General features: G+C 40.6%; 2 protein-coding genes across 2 annotated transcripts in view; one reads left to right on the top strand and one right to left on the bottom strand.

Moving 5' to 3' along the window:
• Positions 1-681: 681 nt before the first annotated feature.
• Positions 682-19837, bottom strand: part of ptpa (protein phosphatase 2 phosphatase activator) — a 26446-nt gene continuing 7290 nt past the window's right edge. Inside the window, exons 6-10 of the mRNA XM_034896238.1 lie at positions 17809-17908; positions 16943-17067; positions 16019-16119; positions 7149-7256; positions 682-1808 (exon numbers count right to left, since the gene is read on the bottom strand). Coding sequence (XP_034752129.1) covers positions 1734-1808; positions 7149-7256; positions 16019-16119; positions 16943-17067; positions 17809-17908 — 509 coding nt within the window. The 3' untranslated portion in view covers positions 682-1733. The remainder of the gene's footprint in view (positions 1809-7148; positions 7257-16018; positions 16120-16942; positions 17068-17808; positions 17909-19837) is intronic.
• The window catches only part of crata (carnitine O-acetyltransferase a), a 40616-nt gene continuing 31456 nt past the window's right edge, over positions 10678-19837 (top strand). The window contains exon 1 of the mRNA XM_034896223.1: positions 10678-10688. The gene's annotated coding sequence lies outside the window, so the exon portion shown is untranslated. The remainder of the gene's footprint in view (positions 10689-19837) is intronic.

The raw sequence follows: 19837 nt of genomic DNA, 5'->3' as shown, positions 1-19837 counted from the left end.
GGGGTCGCAAGTTGATTTCCAGAAAAAAAAACAAGATAACAAGATAAAACCAGTGGTTACATTTTAAATAAAACCAAGCAAATAAATAAAAAAGGAACAGCTCTTTTGATTTGAAACAAGGGCAAATCATCTGACATCCGAGCTGGAGGACGCGTTGGTTGAACTGTCCAGCGATTGAACCTTGAAGACAGCGTGTAATAAGACGCTGGCGTTTTGGATTTCATTCGAGAGGGAATACCCACAGCTATCCAGGGCGGCTTTGGATGTGCTGATGCCGTTTGGCACTAGGTGCTTGTGCGAAAAGACTTTCTCGGCACTGATGTACCTTCGATGTACCTGAACGTGGAGGACGATCTACAAGTGGCGGTCTCCAACATTAAACCAAGACTGGACTTGCTGTGCTCCAAACATATTGCATATTCATTTCATTAGGTGAGGTTAAGTTCAAATTAAAGTAATGAGTAAATTACTGTAGAATAATGTTATGACTGTTGCTATATGCTTGGGTTTGGATACGCCTACAGTGCGTGCGCGGTTGCGCGCAATGTTTATGTACGTTTATAGTGGGGGGGGGGTCGCAAGTCACTTGCACCGTTACTTTGGGGGTCGTGGGCTGAAAGTTTTGGGAACCCCTGGCTTAGAGCACCTTTAACATGGATAGTGAGAACAGAATTTCGTGGAGGAGTTACAGAATTTATTAAATCAGGTTTGACAGGTCAATGTGAACACACAAAAATAGCTTTTCTTTTATTCAATTAAAAATGCATGCCATGATCTTTAAAACATGCCAATTGAAACACATACAGGATTTAACACTCAAAACCTGGTGTAAAAAAAACGACACTATTTTAAATGGCTTGAGAACTTTGCACAACCCCAAGAATGTGTTCAAGTATGGTTTGTCAATTTACAATGTTTACCATAACTGAACCTATACAAACTCAAGACTGGGGTGAGATGGGCCTGGACTATTGACAGTGACTGGTATGGGACAGACTGTGAGGGGGAAATATTCAAGATGTAAGATCTAAATCGACTTTTCATGAAATTAAGGGGAATAAAATTATGTACATTCCATTTCGGATGAGCTGTTACAGGAGCTTTAAAAATGTAGTCTTTTACTTTCTCCCTCTGCGCAAGAGACATCTTGTTTAAGAAAAAATACACTCACACAAAGTTATTTTTTGAAAATTATAATGTGACTTAAATGTTGGGATGAACTGGGCAATTAAAATACTGGTACATTTGTAACAAAATGAAAACATCTGAACTCAAGTTAAACAAACTCAAAGATTTAGAGGAAGTCACACAAACTCTTAATTGCATCACCTCACTCTGATGAGCCTACTGCCTACGAGAATCCACACTTTAAGGTAAATTCAAGCATCAGTGAGCAAATTCTAAAATAAAACAAATTAAAAAGAAAAAGAAAAGAAATTCCTCAAAAAAAGAGCCTGATTTAAACTCTATCCATAATATAAATAAAATGACCAAAATATAAAGATGCTCCAAAATCACAAAAGTCATCCACAACATGCTCTGCATTAAAGTTATGGAATAGCTGCAAGCTTTCATGACCACACGCGTTCAAATGTGGGAATGCGTGTGTCAAACTACATGTGGTACATTTTGGCTACTGTTGTGGTTGCATGTGAGGATGCCCGAGGAAAGGGAAAACTGTTGGTTCCAACTGGTGGGATTTTGGTCTTTCCATCGTGTGCGTGGCATGAGCGTTAAGGCTTCCCCGACTGGATGGACAGCAGGCTACCAAATTTGAAGTGCTGGATCACAGGGAACTTCTCCAAACACTGGGGGGGGGGGGGGGGGGGGGGGGGGAGAGAAGGTCCATTAGAAAGAAATATGCTTCAAACAAAGTACAGTACTGTTGAAAATAAATGTGTCTGAAGTGTGTAGGCGTTGGCTGGGAATATAGCTACCGATGTTCATTACATCTCATGTTTTTAAAATATAGCTATTTCAAGGTAGAAATGTGGGAGTTATGTGGGAATATATTTTCTAAATTAATACAGAGCAATGCTTGATTTTGAGATGCCCTTCTTTGAAATTTAGTCATTGTCAGGATTTGTTTTTCCAGTAACACATAAAGAATAAAGTAATACCCCTCACAAAACTAAATCGCTGTAGGCAGCTTTACTTCTTAGCACATTTCAGCAACAAGGAAATTTAAAGTGTTTTCATACAACATTAAAGAAAAGTAAAAAAACAGCTCAAATAAAATAAGTCAGTTGTGAAAAACGATAGCACAGCAGAAAAATAGTCTTTACAAAAACAATAGGTTCCTCGCACTTTTCGTGCCTGGGGTTATGTACTGGACTGTCTATTGCTTGAGGTTTAGGGACAGGACACACAGGACGGTACTTTTCTTTAAAGCAGACATTCAGTCCAAACCCCAAAAGTTAACCTTCACCTAAAGTGTTGCTGATGACTCTCCCCACTGCCCTTTCACTTTAAACACGTTCAAAATGGCTGTGGATCAACCCAGAGGAAGCCCTTAGCACGTACTGACATGGACCCAGTTTCGGGGAGCAGCGGCGGTGGGGGTGATGGGTGTCTGCATTGGGGGTTGGGAGGCTGTGCTAGGGGAGCGCAGTGGAATTGAACTCTTGTGCTCAGTCGGTCTCTGCAGTGACACTATCAGTCATGATCATCTGGGCAGAACTGGGGTGGAAACGCATGCCTCGGAGAACTCTGGTCCAAACGCATATTTAATCAATGGAAATTTGTAAAATTATCAAAAGATCATTGATCACAGATAAACTCTACATTCAAAACATTCAAATGCCATACTATATTGTCAGATCACAGACAAGACTAGCCCATTGCAAAGTAATAATGAAGATGAAATCAACTTTGCTAAAAAACGTTATGGCAATCCTATTGATGACATGTCTTCTAACCTGACCCACATATGTATCCACGTTGTTGCTCTGGAGGCAAAATGGCTTATACGGTTTAGTCCTTTTTACCAACAAATCACACACACTGCTGACAGCACACCAGTGTTGAAAGGCTAAATCAGATGAGATGTTTCTTATTGTCAACAAATCCCATGAACAGACCCTGCCATAGAACTCCATTGTTTTCAGAAACATCAAGGAGTCCCACTGTGACACTGGGTGACATGTTCCTTTTGGTATTTAAAAATGTTCAAACATGAGAAAAATATAAAATAACACCTGCCTTTATGTGGCTGATGCTATTGAAGGTTGGTGTCTGGAATTCATTCATTTCTCTCCAGTATCTAAATTAGCTTGTGACCTACAAAAATAAATCAGACGTGATGTTCGCAGTGATGAACCATCTATCTCTTGCATGTCCGTGCAAGTAGATTTTGTATAGTAGATTTACTAAACCCAATAGCTGCCTGGAGAAAGAGAATGAAACAAACACTTATACATGATTGGTAGTAAATGAGCTGAATGTGAAAAAAACATGTAGGGGCCTTTAAAATGTAGAGGAGCGCTGGGTGGGCGATCTTCTTTTCATGCATGGAAAGAACATTTTATAACAGTCAAGCTAACAGTCCGACCGCTTTTGTTTCCCTGAGCATGTGTCATTTCACACAATCAAGTTTATGTTCCAAAACAGCGCAGCAAGGCCCCCAAGAACTGCTTCCTCTCTCTGACTGAAAATGGTGGACTCTGCTCTTTCTGGGACTAATAGTACAACTCTCTGCCGAAACCCTGTGTGGGGCCAGGGAAAGGGAGAGAGGAATGCAAGTCTGCTGATGGTTGCTTCAGGCTTGGAGGAAGGTCGGGACAGAGGGAGGGGAGGATTTAATGAAGGGAAGGAGGGGGAGGGGGAGGGAGAGGCAGACAGCTTGGCCCCTCAGCTCTTTGGGAAGACTCACAGGCTGCTCTGGAAAACACAGGATGTGGGCATGCAGGCGGGGAGAACGGGTTTAGACACCCACCCCCCCCTTCCCCGACGCCCACGCGCACACACACACACTTCCATTCCTCTCTTAACCCTTTCCTGCCGCTCTCCTCTACAACCACACAGGTCTGTTTGGGTGTTTTGCTCATAAGGAACCTAGTGACAGTTTGGCTTTCAGAAGAAAAATGATTACTTAGATATCATGTAAACATGAAAACAGTTTCTGTGACCAGGGTGAAGGATTAGGAGAGGTATCCAGTTTTCATAGCTACATTTTTAAGGAAAGAAAAGACCATTCCATGAACTGTAGTCACGCCTTTTAGTATTCGAAATAATGACAATAAAACTGAAACAGAAAGTCTCATGTCCAATCGGTGCAAAACCTACAACTAATGCCGACCTTCCACCGTCGCAGACTAATTTCCAATGTCGGAATAAAACCCTGAGAGTCTTGCTAGAGTTGGACCATACTCCCATCGTCTCAATCGTTCGGTGTAAGGTCATAAAACACAGTCCGTATTTTTCCTGTCTTGACGTTCAGACAAAAGCAAACAAAATCTGAACTTTGATGGCTTTGTAGTAAAGATAAATCACGTGAACACTGTCAACAACCAATGGGTGCGATCCCTCCAGCACCAAACAGGAAGCTGCAACCGTCTAGGGCAAGGTGGAGGCTGGGGGTGTGGCCTTGACAAATTGCCACTTTGCTCGTATGAAAGCCATGATGTCTCTCTCTCATGGGGGGGGGGGAAATTATCTTGGCGGGCAAAGCAGAGAAAGGGGAGGTAACCTTGCCCCTTATGACCTCATAAGGCGCAAGATTCCATATTGGCCCATCCAAGCTTTAATTTTCTCAAAGGCAGAGCAGGATACTCAGGGCTCGGTTTACACCTATCACCATTTCTAGCCACTGGGGGACCATATGCAGGCTGGGGGAACGCATATTAATGTTAAAAAAACTCAGAAAGTGACATTTTCATGCCATGGGACCTTTAACAATATCTGAGGTAGAAACAAGACGAAGTCTACAGCTGCCCAAGCAGCTCTGTGAAGCTGTACTGCTCACAACAGTGCTTTGGGACAAATGCTTTGAGCATGCTAACATGCCTGAGGTGACTATGCTAACATGTTGATGTTTAGTGTGTACTGTACCATGGGTGCCATTTTGTTGAGTGTGTTAGCATGCACGCATTTTGCGTATCAGCATTTTACACAATGTACAGATGGTGGGAAGGTTAATAGTTTCTCCAGGATTTCTAAAGAAATTAATTAATCCCTCCTAAAGCAAAGTATTGGAAATGTTTTACCTTTTAATGGGGCTAAAAGAAATATAAGAGCAACGCCAAACTTATAATCAGCCAATATGCATTTTCATTTTCTGAGGGCAATGATGTTAGTATGCTGACATAAGCCTTTAGCTCAAAGCCCAGCCATGCAGTGCCTCTAGCATGGCTGTAGACTCTTATAAGAGCTAGGCAGTATACGTTTTGATATTATTTCGACATTGATATATAAGGCTGGATATTGCATTACATTTTGAATGTCATAATACCGTGATAGGCCTGCACGATTTGGGGAAAAATGTGAATCACGATTTTTTTTTAGCTTAGAATTGATATGTGTATTGCACAGATCAATCAAAACAAATTGGTAGTACCAAACATAGATTTGATTTTGGCAACTTTAGCACATCATATCAAGTCTACCACCATAGAGGCCTCGATGAAGAGGACGGAGAGCTTCGCAGCACTCGGGAAAGCTTTGAAATCTGTTTTATACAGTCTATGTTTAAAACTCACAGAAGAAAGAAGGAGTGTTTGTGTTCCAGTTGGTTTATAAAATTATATGAGAATCAAAGTCATAAAAAAAAAGAAAAAGAAAAAAAATCAAAGTGAAGAGGGTGAATCGAGATTGGGATTTTATAACAATTAATCGTGCAGGCCTATACCGTGATACAACACGTGGTGTCTTTTCCTGGTTTCTACTAAAGGCTTCGTCACATCGAGCAACTGCAAACCACTTCTACAGTTCTGACCTCTGAGGGAACCAAGATAACTGGAAAGTCAAAACTGGATGAATATGAATATATACTGTACATACAGTATACAGTATTTATATATGTCACACCTTCCATTTTTACATAACCCTTCTCTGCTGGAGCATGAACTACACTACCAAAGACATACAGCATGATCTGCAGTCAGTTGGGACAGGAGTGCATAGTACAAATACATCTCCTCTAGGGCTAACAAAAGTCAAATATAATTTGAATAGTAAAAAATCTATACTATTCAAATGTGATTTTTTTTTCTTATAAATAGGTTGGCTAACATTAGCTAATCTCGGTCTTCTCATGTCACGGCTGATGAACAATAAGTAACGGGAGTGAGAAACACAAGACAGTGAGCCATCGTTACATACCGAGTAATGTTAGTACAGTGGGGAGTAACTGGAACTCGGAGGAAGGATGGGGAATACTTTTAACATGACTTCAAAATCCAAAATGCTTGTTTTATCATTAGTTAGCTCGTTCTGGTTTCCTAACTGTCTTACGAGTTATAGGAGCTAAGCTGGTAGCTTCATGGAGACAGCTAAAGTTAATGTTAGCTGCCCTACAGCTGAGAGTTAGCCTTGACTTCTGACAGCTGTATTCACAAACAAGTCAAAATCTGCAAGAAACAGGTTGCTTATAACTCACTAAAATAGTAGCGAAAGCACCCTATGGCGTAGTTATCATTGCTGTTAGCATCGTGGCTAACACTATTGCTACTTAGTTTATGACATAATTTCAGCTATGCTTTCTAACATGATGGCATTGTGCTAACAGAGCACCATTAGCCTTTACAACAGAGCCGCTCCAATACACTTGTTAGATAATGTTTCATTACAAAGTTCTCATATTTGAATTTTAATTGAATATTTTAAAAAAAGAATTACCAATGAAATTTGAATGGTATTATAAAAGGAAGACTGACAGCTCTAATCTCCTACATTGACTGTGGTAAGGTACTGTCTACCTAGCAAAGAAGAAAGAAATCTTCCATATAAATTGTATTTCTGCTCAAGTTGTAATTTAAGTTTTTTTCACTTAGCGTTTTAGTTTGGGGTCAGCCTAGATGACACACAGTGATACTAGGGTTAGGGTTAATTAATGCTTTAAAACCTGCATGGACTCTTTCTCCACCAGATTGATTATCCGACTGACAAATCACTGATCAGTTGACGATGGGAGAGAGACAAAGCAAGCGTACCTCCGCCTTGTACATTCTGACCAGGCCCTGGTTGACTTTGGACCAGGACGGAACAGCGCTGATGTTCCACAGCTGGTTGGAGTGTTCCGCAAACGGACCGGTCTTCATCTAAAGAACAGAGAAAGAGTGACATAGAGGGGGCAAAGTGAGACACGTCTGGTGGAACCTAGCTACAGAAAGTACAGTGGAAAAGGAAACACAAACTGATAATGGTATTTCACACATTGTCAATTACTTATGCAGTGCCCATATAAAACATGTCTATTCGAATGGGCCGATTGCTTAGCCTCCTGCATTGCTAATTGCAGCTTTCTCCAGAACCATTGTACTTTGAAATAACTTACAGAAGACCTCCGAAGCACTAAACATGCAACTGTAGGCCTATACTACTGACTTACTGTGTACTTCAGAGGAAAACACATTTACCTGACAGAGAAAGTTGCAGATTAAGATTCTACTAATACAATTAAAATAACATTAAACTATTATATTACAGTTGAAAATATCCACCTTTTCACTTTAACCATTTGACAGCAGGCGGTTTTATATGGCGTAAGTAAAGCGCCTTGCGACTTTAAACCTGCAGATTTCTATTTGGAACTGCTTCACATAATGGTACTTTCTTTTGCATCCCTATAATCCTTATTTATTTATCAAATCATTCGCCAATTTAGAATGGTTTATTGTCTTTCTGTAATTCCAAACAGAAGAATTACAGAAAGACAATAAAACATTCTGGGTATATTTTCTGTGTTGTTCTGTTGTCTTTGTAATCTGACTCGATAACATTGAAGTTGAGGCTCGCCCCTCAATGATTGCTCGAGGACAAATAAAGGTTTGAATGAATGAGTGTCTTATTGTGAATTCTATGGGTATACAGCAGTATTGTAGTATACTACAGTATGTTAGTAAGGTATAGTAGGTTGATTATCAGAAAAGGCAGTTTCTTATAAAACTCAACCGTTAACACGGTTCGGCTGCGGTTTACTTAGAGATTCAAGGTGCCCTTTTTTTGTGTAGCAGTCACGCATCGTGGTAGTTTTAGGCGATGTGGAAACTGGCAGAGCGGCCCGCAGAACGGCCCGGGGAAATGTGCGTTTTGGCAAGACACCTGTAACCGGGGTAACTGCATCAATGAGCCTTGTACAGTAGGGATTCAGCAGCTCCCTGCACCCGCTGCTGTACTGTGGCTTTAGTAAGTGTACACACCCGGGCTAAAGTTGATTAAAAAGAAGAATAAAAAAACATCTTTTGGAAATGGATCTTAATGCCTTAATTCAATAAAATTAGGAAAATCCAACCTTTTTTAAAGGACACCAATTTTCTTTGTGAATGACTAATGTATTGGAAATAAATAAATGTCCTTCCTTAAAATACAGGTGACATAAGTATACACCCCCCTATGTTAAAGCCAGGCATATTTTTATATGCCAGTTGTTTCATGGATCAGGATACTATGCATCCTGATAAAGTTCCCTTGGCTTTTGGAATAAAACTAACCTCTCCTTTCATCACATACCCTTCACCATACCTAGAGATTGGTATGGTGTTATTTCAGTTAGCTTAATAGCTGGTTTGATTTGCATTGAGAGATGATCAAGGGAACTTTATCAGGATACATAGTATCCTGATCCATGAAATAACTGGCCTTTAAAAATAAAAATATGCCTGCCTCTATGGGAATTTAACATGGGGGGGTGTATACTTATGCCCCCTGTATTTTAAGAAAGAACATTTATTTATTTATTTACGATACATTATTAATTCACAAAGAAATTTTGTGTCCTTAAAATGTTGGATTTTCCGAATTCTTTTTAATTAAGGCATTAAGATTCATTTTCAAAAGATCTTTTTTCATTCCTCTTTTTAATCAACTTTAGCATGGGTGTGTAAACTTTCTCAAGCCACTGTATATCCATATTTGAGAGATTATGGAGACTGACAAGGAAAGTTTATCACTTGTGTGCAGGTCTAATCACAACAAGTATGCTAACTAACTATCTAACTTCCAACCTTTGATTAAAATCAATATATTTTATAAATCTTAGTTAATCTTTTTAGGTAATTTGAATGCATCACAAGGTTTAAATGATTTCAACAGGATAGCTTTTGAAGCTTCCTTTTAATGCTGTTTAAATCAGTCTTCAGAGTACCAAACACTTCCTATGTAGGCTGGAAAAGTGGCTTTCAAACGTTTTGTGCATCACTTTTGAGTTGAGTCAGTTATAATGGTTCCCAATGACGACCCATTTTCATGGCAGAAACTAAGACATTTTGGAAAGGTGTTGGAACGTAGTGAGCTTATTGATGGACAATGGAGAGGTAGTTAATGTTGTTGGCCTGGCTCAAGGCCGGTAATGTGTTTGTTTTTTTACACAGCGAAATGAAGTCACCAGTGAAGCCATTGGAAATAACACAATTCAAGCTGACTGACGCTGCTTTTGTCAACCAACAAACAAATGGCAAACTTTGTAAATCCAAGTCCGATTTCTGCAGTAGATTTTGTTGTATTTCAAAAGGAACAACTGATTCAGCAAGGGAATGTGAGCAATGCAGCGCTAGTGATAATAAAAGGACCAGAAAGTCCTGTAAAGGAACAGATTGTACTGTCAAAGGAAGATCTTGAGCTTAAAGCAGTAAGCAATCCAAAGATAAGTCCTGCTGTGGGATTTATCCCACATTCCTACGTGTGACTAGAACAAGTTTAAAAGTTACATGCAAATGACTGATGATTCATTTTGATTTTGGTCTGAGACTCGAGGCTTCAATCAATATTTTTATATAAATAGATCACATCTCTACTTGTATTTGAAATTTGTCACTCGTTGTGTAAAACCCACAGAGAAGTAAACGTTCCAGATTTCCCACTGTGGTCAGAAGGCCCAGGGGAGACACTTTGTTCCTCTCACTATGACTCTGGAGTTGGCACTCGCTCCAAAGTCAATCCCCATCACTCTCACTGACTCTACCACACACTCCCCACGCAAACACACATGCCAGCAATGCTATTCTCCGAAGAGATAGACGCAACCACCGGTGCACAAATAGAAACTTTAAGCCACTTATGTGGGCTGCAGCAAAAGCTCCGTGTGGAGCCTCCGCAGGACCATGAATCAAGCTTTACGCTACACATGTAACGAGGAACCGACTTTCATGTGAGAAAAATGAGAAGCTACTTTTCCTAAAGAAATGGACTAAGTAGGCTTATTAGGGCTGTAACAATATGCAACATGAAACCGAAAGTGCGACACTCATGTCCACAAACCTGTCGCGACACACCCCTTCCAACTCCCAGATTTAACCTTCCCGTCCAGATCAAATCGCAAATTGTGTTTTTTATTTTTTTAAAATTAAATAATAATTATTTTATATTATTTTTTGACAGGACAGCTAGGTGAGAAAGGGGAGAGAGAAGAGGAAGACATGCAGGAAATCGTCACTGGTCGGACTCGAACCCTGGACCTCTGTGTCGAGGTATAAAGCTCCCAGTACATGTGCGCCTGCTCTACAGCTGAACCAACCTGGCTGTTAAAAGCTCCTGTTTTTGTTTCTGGAGAGTAAGGTGACACATGAAACTATATAGATGAGGACCGGCGAGTTAAATCGGCCGTCCGAGAGTAAACCAGGCAGACACACAGCTGACAACCTGCAGGTGGAAGCGGTGGAGACAGGCCGAGACAGCCACTTTCCTGAAACCTCGTGTCCCGCAGGCGGTTTCAGGAAAATGGCTGCATGTGGCCGTGGACACGGAGTGTGGAAGGCAGAGCCTTGCAGACAGGTAAACTGAGACTCAGTTTCCTGTGCTTTCTTTTGGAAGGCAGTCTGCCAAAAATTGCACTTTAGGCCTACTAGCTAAATAATTAGCCAGAGTTAAACGCTAGCTATCAGTAAACAGAAGCTAGTGGCTGGTGGTGGGTGTGTGCGCCAGTGTTTCTGCGTTTGTATGTCGGCCCGCCCCCACATTTGGCGACTGGCAATTTCGGACCCTGCACGGTACTGTGAAACAGCAGCCATTTAATGTACTTTGTAATTGTAAGAGAACTTGACTGAAGAAGAATTAAGTTTTTTTTTTTTTCTTCACAGTAGGCTATTTTGTTACAAAGAAAACAGAAGTGTTCTAGCTTTGGCTTTTTATTTATTTTACTTAGGTATGTCAGGTAAAAAATTGCATAGCCAATATTGTTCTTTGGTGTTCAGACTATACAAGTTTTTTAAATGTTATTTATTAAAATCTCCTTTTTTCTCTCTCCTCCAATAGAAAATAAAAAGAAGAAATACAGAAAAAAAGGCTGATTGTTGTTCCAGCAATCCCCTAAATAACCATAAAAAGATTCTGGAATCAGAGTGTGTTAGATTAAATGAATTAAGGACTATAGACTGTTTTCCCACCATTTTTCCCCAAGAGGCAGTGGGACCCAAACCTAGACCCTGGGGCATCAATCCCACATCCCCCTCTTTTTTTCCATCCCCCCATCCACCCCCCTCTCACACTGCTCTAGACACTTTCCAGGGCCTCGCATGAGAACACATGGGGGAAGGGCATGGAAGAGGGAGGAAAGGGGGGTGGAGACAGCCCATATTCCCTGGAGGAAGGGGTGATTCACAGCAGCATGTGGGGAAGGAAGTGACTCATGTTTAGCACACACACACACACACACACACACACACACAAGAGCCTTGTGTGTGAATCAAAAAAAGAACACAAGGCTGAAGTATCCACGTGTGTGTGAATGGGAGGACAATACTTGGGTGTACATATGGAGTGTTGCGTGCTTAAAGCCTGTCTGAGCAGCAGTAAACAACTGCAGTCAAGACTGTAGAAGGCGAGTAATAGATCCGAGAGGAAAGAACGCCCAGAGTGTGTAATCATGTTTATTCAGTTCCACTTACCAAACTAAAAAAAAAAAAAAAAACACATTTAACATGTTTTTGTAATCTGTTTAAACCTCAGGTCCATTTCAACAGTGAAAATTAAAGATGAACTATTATGCTTTTCTGTATTTTCTGTAAAAGCTATAATGTCGGATTTTCAAATTAAATGTGAACTAAAACGTTTCCCACTGATCTGAATGCTCTGGTTTCAACATATTTTGGTCTACTTCCGGCTTGGTGTCACGTAACACCGAGTCAGCCTTCTATGATTGGTCATCTGCTCCAGGTAGGCAGGAGTGGAGTGTTTTTTTTTCTTTCTTTTTACGCTACCGTAGTGTTAACATTGTTGCAAATAGCTACATGCTAACAGCACTAAACGATGCAATCTCGGCACCCAATTTTTTACATTTTCCCCAATTTCGGGTCACATTAGTGGTAAAACATGTCCGGCTAAGTAGTATTTGGTTCAGAAGCCGTTATCTGTGATTTTTTACGATAGAAAGTGCTGCTACAGTCTATTACTGTCCACTGCTAACAATAGTAGCTCCATGCTATTGACCGGGAAATATATGATCTTGGCTGCCAATGTTGTTCATTTCTCCCGTTTCGGGTCACATTAAATGTGAAACGTGCTGGTTGTGTCATTTTTGGTCAATAAGCCTTTACTGGTGTTTTTAACGGCAGAAAGTGCTGCGCGGATACGAAATTAAAGCAGACTGGTCATTTTCGAAAGGGGGGCTTAAAGAGCCAGGCGCTCCAACAGAGCATACAGGGGGTGCAGGATGAGAAAAATAAAGTGTTTTTGGAACATTAAAACATGTAAACATGTTCTAGCACAAACACAAAATACAGGTGTGAACCTGAAAATGCTATACAATAAATCCCTCTTTAGTGCTATTAACTATTAAGCCTCAGTTGTGTTGTTATGGTTTCCCACTGTTAAATAAACCCTGCACTTTGAGTTGGAATAGAGGTTATGGGTAGCCGTTGACAGGAAGCACATTTAAGGTGTCCCCATGTTTAACATCCACCTACTAGCCAATCAGGAGAAAGTATTGTCCTTGTGCATGTTATAAAAACATGCATTATAGTTTGCTTTGAATCGAATGGACTATAGACGGAAATAGGAGTGCAAAACAAAACCATTTAAAATAATTTTCCAAAGGCTCAGTCCTTGCTGCAGCGAACACAGGTTAGATTCCAACCCACGTCCCTTTGCTGCATGTCACTCCCCGTCTCTCTCGCCCCTTTCCTGTCAATAAAAGGCCTAAAACAATGCCCGAAAGTAAACGGAACGCTAGGGAGAAAATTGAGACAATCTCAGAGAATCTATTGTGACTGACGTGGCCAGCCACAGCAGTTCACAGAGTTAGCGAGTATAGGTACAACCATAGACAGTATAAAATATAGACGTAGCCTCTGTAAGGTCACACATAGGATTCTGAGGAGCAAAAATGAAACTCAAAGTGGGCAAGCTCCGAGTGGCTTCAGCTGTCACATCTGGGCAGTGCCCAACATCCAAAGATGGGCAAAGAGGTGGAGCCTGGTGGATCTGAGGAGGGACAAATGAAGCCTACAGTCTATGCTCACCTCCAGTGAAGGCACCAACCTGTCACTCAAAGTGGCACACCTTGAATTAAGAAGCTGTACCAGGCTGTAAACATGTTCAGTTTAATTGTAAATTGGGGCATTTTAACTTGGGGGTATTTGGAGATTCCTCCCTTTTTGCATCAGACTCAGGTGGCCAGGCAATGAACTGCGGTGGCATTTCCACATTAACTTTATGTTTCCAGCACCAGAGGGTGCCACTTGTTTTTCCATTAATGGTACCTGGACTCGGCTCAACCTGGCAGCGGTGCCCTGTCCTCCTTTTTCCATTGCAGATAAGTACCGCCTCATGCGTGAGGTGAACTGTGGCTGGTCGTCAAAGTAGGAAACAGCCGTGATCTAACGCGACACGCACACATATAACGAGAATAAAAAGCAACACACCTTCGACGTTCTGAGGTAATTGCCAGAAGACAAATTTAGTTTCAAAAGAAGCTGGAGGCAGCGAAAAAAGGTAAAAGCTGGGTAAAATACTTAAAACACGGCGGTTTTGCTCAGAACACCCCCGTCTGTCGCTAGCAATGATGACGCAGTGATTAAACAGTCAGCAGTCTGCTACTACATAATGGCCTATTTTTTCGTAATGGAAAACCAAAAAAGGCGAGTAGAGTCGAGGTGAGTCGACCATGCAGTGGAAGAACGCCATAGGTCACAAGGTCACCAAGCTTCTAGAACCAAACATTCATTTGGATTCATTATGACGTACCATCTTCTGCTTTTCGACTCTTTTCTTAGGACAAAATAAGCCATTTGGCTCAAAGACCAAAGCATACTCAGGTGAGCAGCTGAACCTTTGACAAGGCATTACCTGACTGCTGGCCCCTTTGTGTTTCCCCAGTAAGTTAGCTTGACTTGAGTGTTTAAAACTTGACACAAGACAGGAGACGCTTCCCTTTTTCAATGCTGGTCCAACATTTATCATGACCAAAAGACCTCATTTTCAGATCTTCTTTTGAAAAAACAGAGTAACCGAGGAGGGGAACCAAGGAGGCACTTCTTCCCTTCTCGAAACAACGGAAGCATCCATTAGTGACCGCGAGGAGGAGGGAGAGGTCAAACAGCAGGAAAAAGTAGGGAAGGAGGGACTGCCCCAGAATGGGAAGGAGGAAAAGGATGTAGCTGCTCCAACAACGCCCTGTTCCACTTTCCTACACTCCTTTTCCTTTTGAAACCAAAAACAAAGCGCATGGTTCCTGCTCTAGCACTCTAACTACGCAATCCGTCTGCCTGAACCCCATAGACCTTTTCCTGGACATAGCTGAGATGGACTCATTCATTTTCAACAGCTAAATAAGAACAAAATAAGTACAATGTCTACTTAAAGTACACATAGCACTAGGGCTGTATGATATTAGGACAATATGCCATAGATTTCGTTAAACATGGCAATAACAATATTGCTTGCGATAAATAAACATATTAAACTTGAGCAGTACTCCGTTCTGCATTTATAGTGTGTTAATTTTAAAACAAATGAAACGAAATCCAAGCCAGGCAGGTAGTCATATACATACAGGAAAGCCACAGTGCAGCTGGATATTTTACAAAATAAACCAAATTTCAAAATAAAACAAGCAAGTCTATGGTGATTTTGGCTGTCTTGACTTCTCAGCTGCGTCTAAAGCGAGACACGCGATCAAGCACATGGAGAGAGAGGACGATGGGCTCACAAATGAGACACAGAGAGGGAGGGAGAGAGGGAGAGAGGGAGGGAGAGAGAGAGACACACAGAAAAACAAACACACACACGGTGAGGGGGGGGGGGGGGGGGGGGGGGGAGGATCGCTTTTTTGACCGGCGCGGAGAACTGCGAGTTTGAACAGCCAGACGCACGATCAGGCGCGAATCTACGCTTCACGGCTATTTGCAGCACTTCCGTATGTGCTGTTTTTCTTGGCGTAGAGTGGCAGCAGTTTTTTTTCAGTTTGAATTTCTACACTAAAAAATAGTGAGGCTTCCTGAAGGGCTCCTAGGAAGCTTTGTGCTGGGGCGAGACCTGTATGATGGGCTGCTGTTTTCATTACACATAGGTTTAATAGTTATTATTTGGTTGTATTGTCGTGTATATTGTGGCTATTATGTCATCCTTTTCTTGGTTTTTGTTTGGTTGGGTGGTGATGGGGGTTATGTTCATGTTGTGAAATGTATTCTTTGTATGTTATAAATGTATGTTTCTAAAAGGTTTTTATATAAAAATGTTAATCACAAAAACATGTCAATTATAATGTATTATACATAATAAATATCAATTATTTAATTTGTTCAGACATACAGTATATCCCACAGGTATGTAATCATCTATGGTAACAATCATTTTGTAACACATACATCAACTGTGATCTCCATTTGTTTAGCCGTGAAAGATTGCGTGAATGTGTTTTATTTCCCACCTCATTTATAAACTTGATGCAGTCCAGAAACATGTACTCGTGTTGATGCTCGTTCACCACCCTCTCATCAAGGAAGTGCCGAGGCTCCAGCGTCGGGTGATCTGAAGGAAGAAGGAGCTGTAAGTACACATGTTCACCACCAGGTGTCACCATTTCCTTTCCCATTAACACACTTACTGTGGAGATGCACAGATGCATACATCATTACGTTCATTGCAGTAAGTAAAGATGTTCTAAGCCTACCTTTGTTTAGTTTATGAATGAATATAAATAGTTTTTTTTCGATCACTGAAAAAGGATTTGAATCCAGTAAAACAGCAAGAAAAATGTGTAGTGACACATCTAGGAGATTGCTGTTTTTGATTAAAGGTCCCATGACATTGCGCTCTTTGGATGCTTTTATGTAGACCTGCTTTTATGTAGAGGTCCCTAATGCTGTATCTCAAGTCTTTTTTATATAGACCTGAATGGTCCCCTAATACTGTCTCTGAAGTCTCTTTTATATAGACCTTAGTGGTCCCCTAATACTGTATCTGAAGTCTCTTTTATATAGACCTTAGTGGTCCTCTAATACTGTATCTGAAGTCTCTTTTATATAGGCCTTATTGGTTCCGTAATTCCGTATCTGAAGTCTGTATTATATAGACCTTAATAGTCCCCTAATACCATATCTGAAGTCTCTTTCCCAAAATTCAGCCTTGGTGCAGAATTACAGCCAATAGAGCCAGTACCACAATGAGAAAAACTTTTAAAGAAATGCCAATAAACCAAAGCATGTTTTTTTTAACCAGTCCTGGAATGCTGCGTGGACTAGCCAGACCCTCCTCCAAAGCGCTGCGGAGGAAGGTCTAGCAATGTGAGACTGAGCAGGTACAGACTCGCTTGTTTTCAATCATTTTGACTAAATTCTGTAGTGAAGCTCACCTACAAACTGGGAGCTTCCCCAAATGAAGGGCAGAAACTGAAAGTCATCCAGTCCCCACACACCTTGGCTCCCAGCTGGCTCCATTCTGTAGGTCTTCTGCAGCTTACGCATCACTGCCAGATACCTGCAAAAACACACCGTAAACACACGCAGCAGGAGGTTGTAGGAGGGTCAGAATAAAAAGTGATCAATATTAACAGTTAAGCTAACATTGTGCTAGCTGCGCTCACTCATCAATTTGGATACTTTTTTTTAAATGTTTGTCACTTTGACGTTTTAAACAACGTAACACTAATAACTTTATTTATGCAGTTATTTTTGGAATTTATGTTCAATAAACCCTATGTATAAGACATTTTTCCTAATGTTTGAGTTAGAAAAGCAGAAATTACGAATTATTTAGACTAAAATTAAAAGGAAAGTGGATAAATACAGACTGGAAATGTCAACTTTTACTCAATACTATTTTGAAACCACTTCAATACATAAAATTGATATAAAATTAAGTAAGACACCCCAAATTTAATGAAAGTAGAGATTTTTACTTGCCAAAGAGCATTTTGTGGAATCAATCATGTTATTTTAGATAATTACAATTGGGTAGTGAAAAAATATAGGAAAATGGGTCAATTTGACCCGAGGACAACATCAGGGTTTTTTGTCATTATAAATGATTCTGATGAATGAATATATAAAAGAAAGATATTGGCCTGCCAATATTTTGGTTGGGCTATAATGCCAACCATTGTTTTCTTTCACATAGACTCAGGGACAGGAAGTAGTCTTTTTTTGTGTGAACAGTGTACATCAACAGCACACTTAAAAACTATGAGGTTTGAAGCAGACCACAGCCGTACCAGCTCACTTGTTAAAAACCTGAAAAACGATAGCCAGCTGATCATCTACCCTGAGAGCTCCAACCTTGCAGAGGCAGCAGAGGAACGCAGCAAACGCAGCTTCATGACCTGAGAAGATAAATATACAAACATTGAGGAGCATCAAAACATGAACAGGATCTGTGTGCAGTCCATTTTTACTTCATTTAAATTCACCACAAGTGTACGTTTTTTTTATTCGACAGTAACGAACAAATGCGACCACATATCTGCTTTTAGCCGAGGCTTTACATATTACTACTGATGAAGTTTAGTTTAGTTTAAAGTGCCCATATTATGAAACAAATCACTTTTTCTGGGATTTGGCGTGTTATTTTGTGTTTCTGGTGCTTCCACACGCATACAAAACGTACAAAAAGAACAACTATCCAAGCTATTTTGCGTGAGTTACGGTTTTCCGGGTGAGCTGTTCAAAATCTGCACGGCTTTCTATGTCACTAGCCAAGACGAGGTGGCTAACTGTAGCATGCTAGCGTATTTTCAATGGCAAAACACAGCTACAACACACATTAGTTGACCATAATCTCCAAAAGAACTACTAGGACTGATCAGAGTTGGAGAAAGAGTCATCTAGCTGATGGGATCTTACCGAGCTACTGAGCATGTGGGACTCCCAACAAAGATAGTATAGAAGTGAGATGTCTCACTCTAGCTAAAACAGAGACATAACCACACAGAGTGAAAACAAGATCTGCAGCAATGTGCAGTACAACAACAATATGGTGATTTTTGAAGATGAAACCATGTAAACCTATTCTGGTACAATACAATATGGGTGCTTTAAGTTTATATTATGCTTCTAATGATACCACCACCATCTTAACTTCTGCCCGTTTTTGTCCAAGTGTTCTCTTTGCTAAAGGAATCCAAGGAATCCAGTTTTGTTTCCTTGAATCATTCAGTGACATTCCTGCTTTAAACATGGTAGAAACCTTGTTTTCAAAAGATGTACAGGAAAGGACATTTACACATATTGCAGAAGAAGACATTTTGAAAACATTTAAAAGACATTTAGTCTTTTAAGCAGAACTCAAATTCTGTTTCCCAGTCTAGTGTTTCTTACAGCTCCACTGCTGTAGAACTTAATGTCTGCTGCCTTTACATCTCTGAATCAAGCCTGCTTTTTACGGAGTTGCAGTGCATCACTGCACCACCTGGTGGCCAAACACATATTACAGTATCTGTGTTGTGTATATAGTATGATACACTTGGTAACATCTGCAGAAAGTGCTACTATGAGGGCAATTATGTTTGCTATAGTCTTTGCTTAATTTTTACATGCAGATCTGTTTCTCATGTGATTATCACTGACCTTGTGGGACGTACAAAAAAGGACAGGGCATGCAGAGGAGAGGTCAACCCTGACCAGAGATAAGAAAGTTCTCTTTGTGTGAATATTGTTCCTTTTCCTTTATACAAGCTAATTTTAAAGACTATCTTTCAATGACTATCTAGTCATTTTCTGTACATATGCTGTGAAGTGCTGTAAACTCCGCAAGTAATCTAACTATTTGAAATACCTCCAGAGATTTTGACCATTCTTTGATGAATAATTATCCTAACAGCTACACTTCTGAAATGTAACAAAGAACACAGCAGCTGGGTAATAATCTCTCAAAATTACATGACGGGGCTGTGATAGGCCCGCGAAACTGCAAGGTTGGGATTGGGCAATCGATAAAAACTGATAACATTTACACATGATTGATGAAGTGGGTTTCAAAGTTTGAATGGTCCGTCCGCCAAAATGACAAAACATTTTCCCCATTACCTGAGAGATGATCTGGCCTTGCAGATTTGACTTTCCAGAGTTCACAGGTTTAAAGGTCCCATGACATGGTGCTCTTTGGATGCTTTTATGTACCCTTAGTGGTCCACTAATACTGTATCTGATGTCTCTTTCCCAAGATTCAGCCACTAGAGCCAGTCCCACAATGAGCTTTCCTTGGTATGTGCCATTTCTGAGTCTGTAGCTTTTTTTTTGGGGGGGGGGGGGGG

Source organism: Etheostoma cragini, chromosome 16, assembly GCF_013103735.1.
Source record: "Etheostoma cragini isolate CJK2018 chromosome 16, CSU_Ecrag_1.0, whole genome shotgun sequence".
Classification (NCBI taxonomy): Eukaryota; Metazoa; Chordata; class Actinopteri; order Perciformes; family Percidae; genus Etheostoma; species Etheostoma cragini.
The sequence above is the reverse complement of the archived record's forward strand: the minus strand, read 5'-3'. Positions and strand labels throughout refer to the sequence as shown.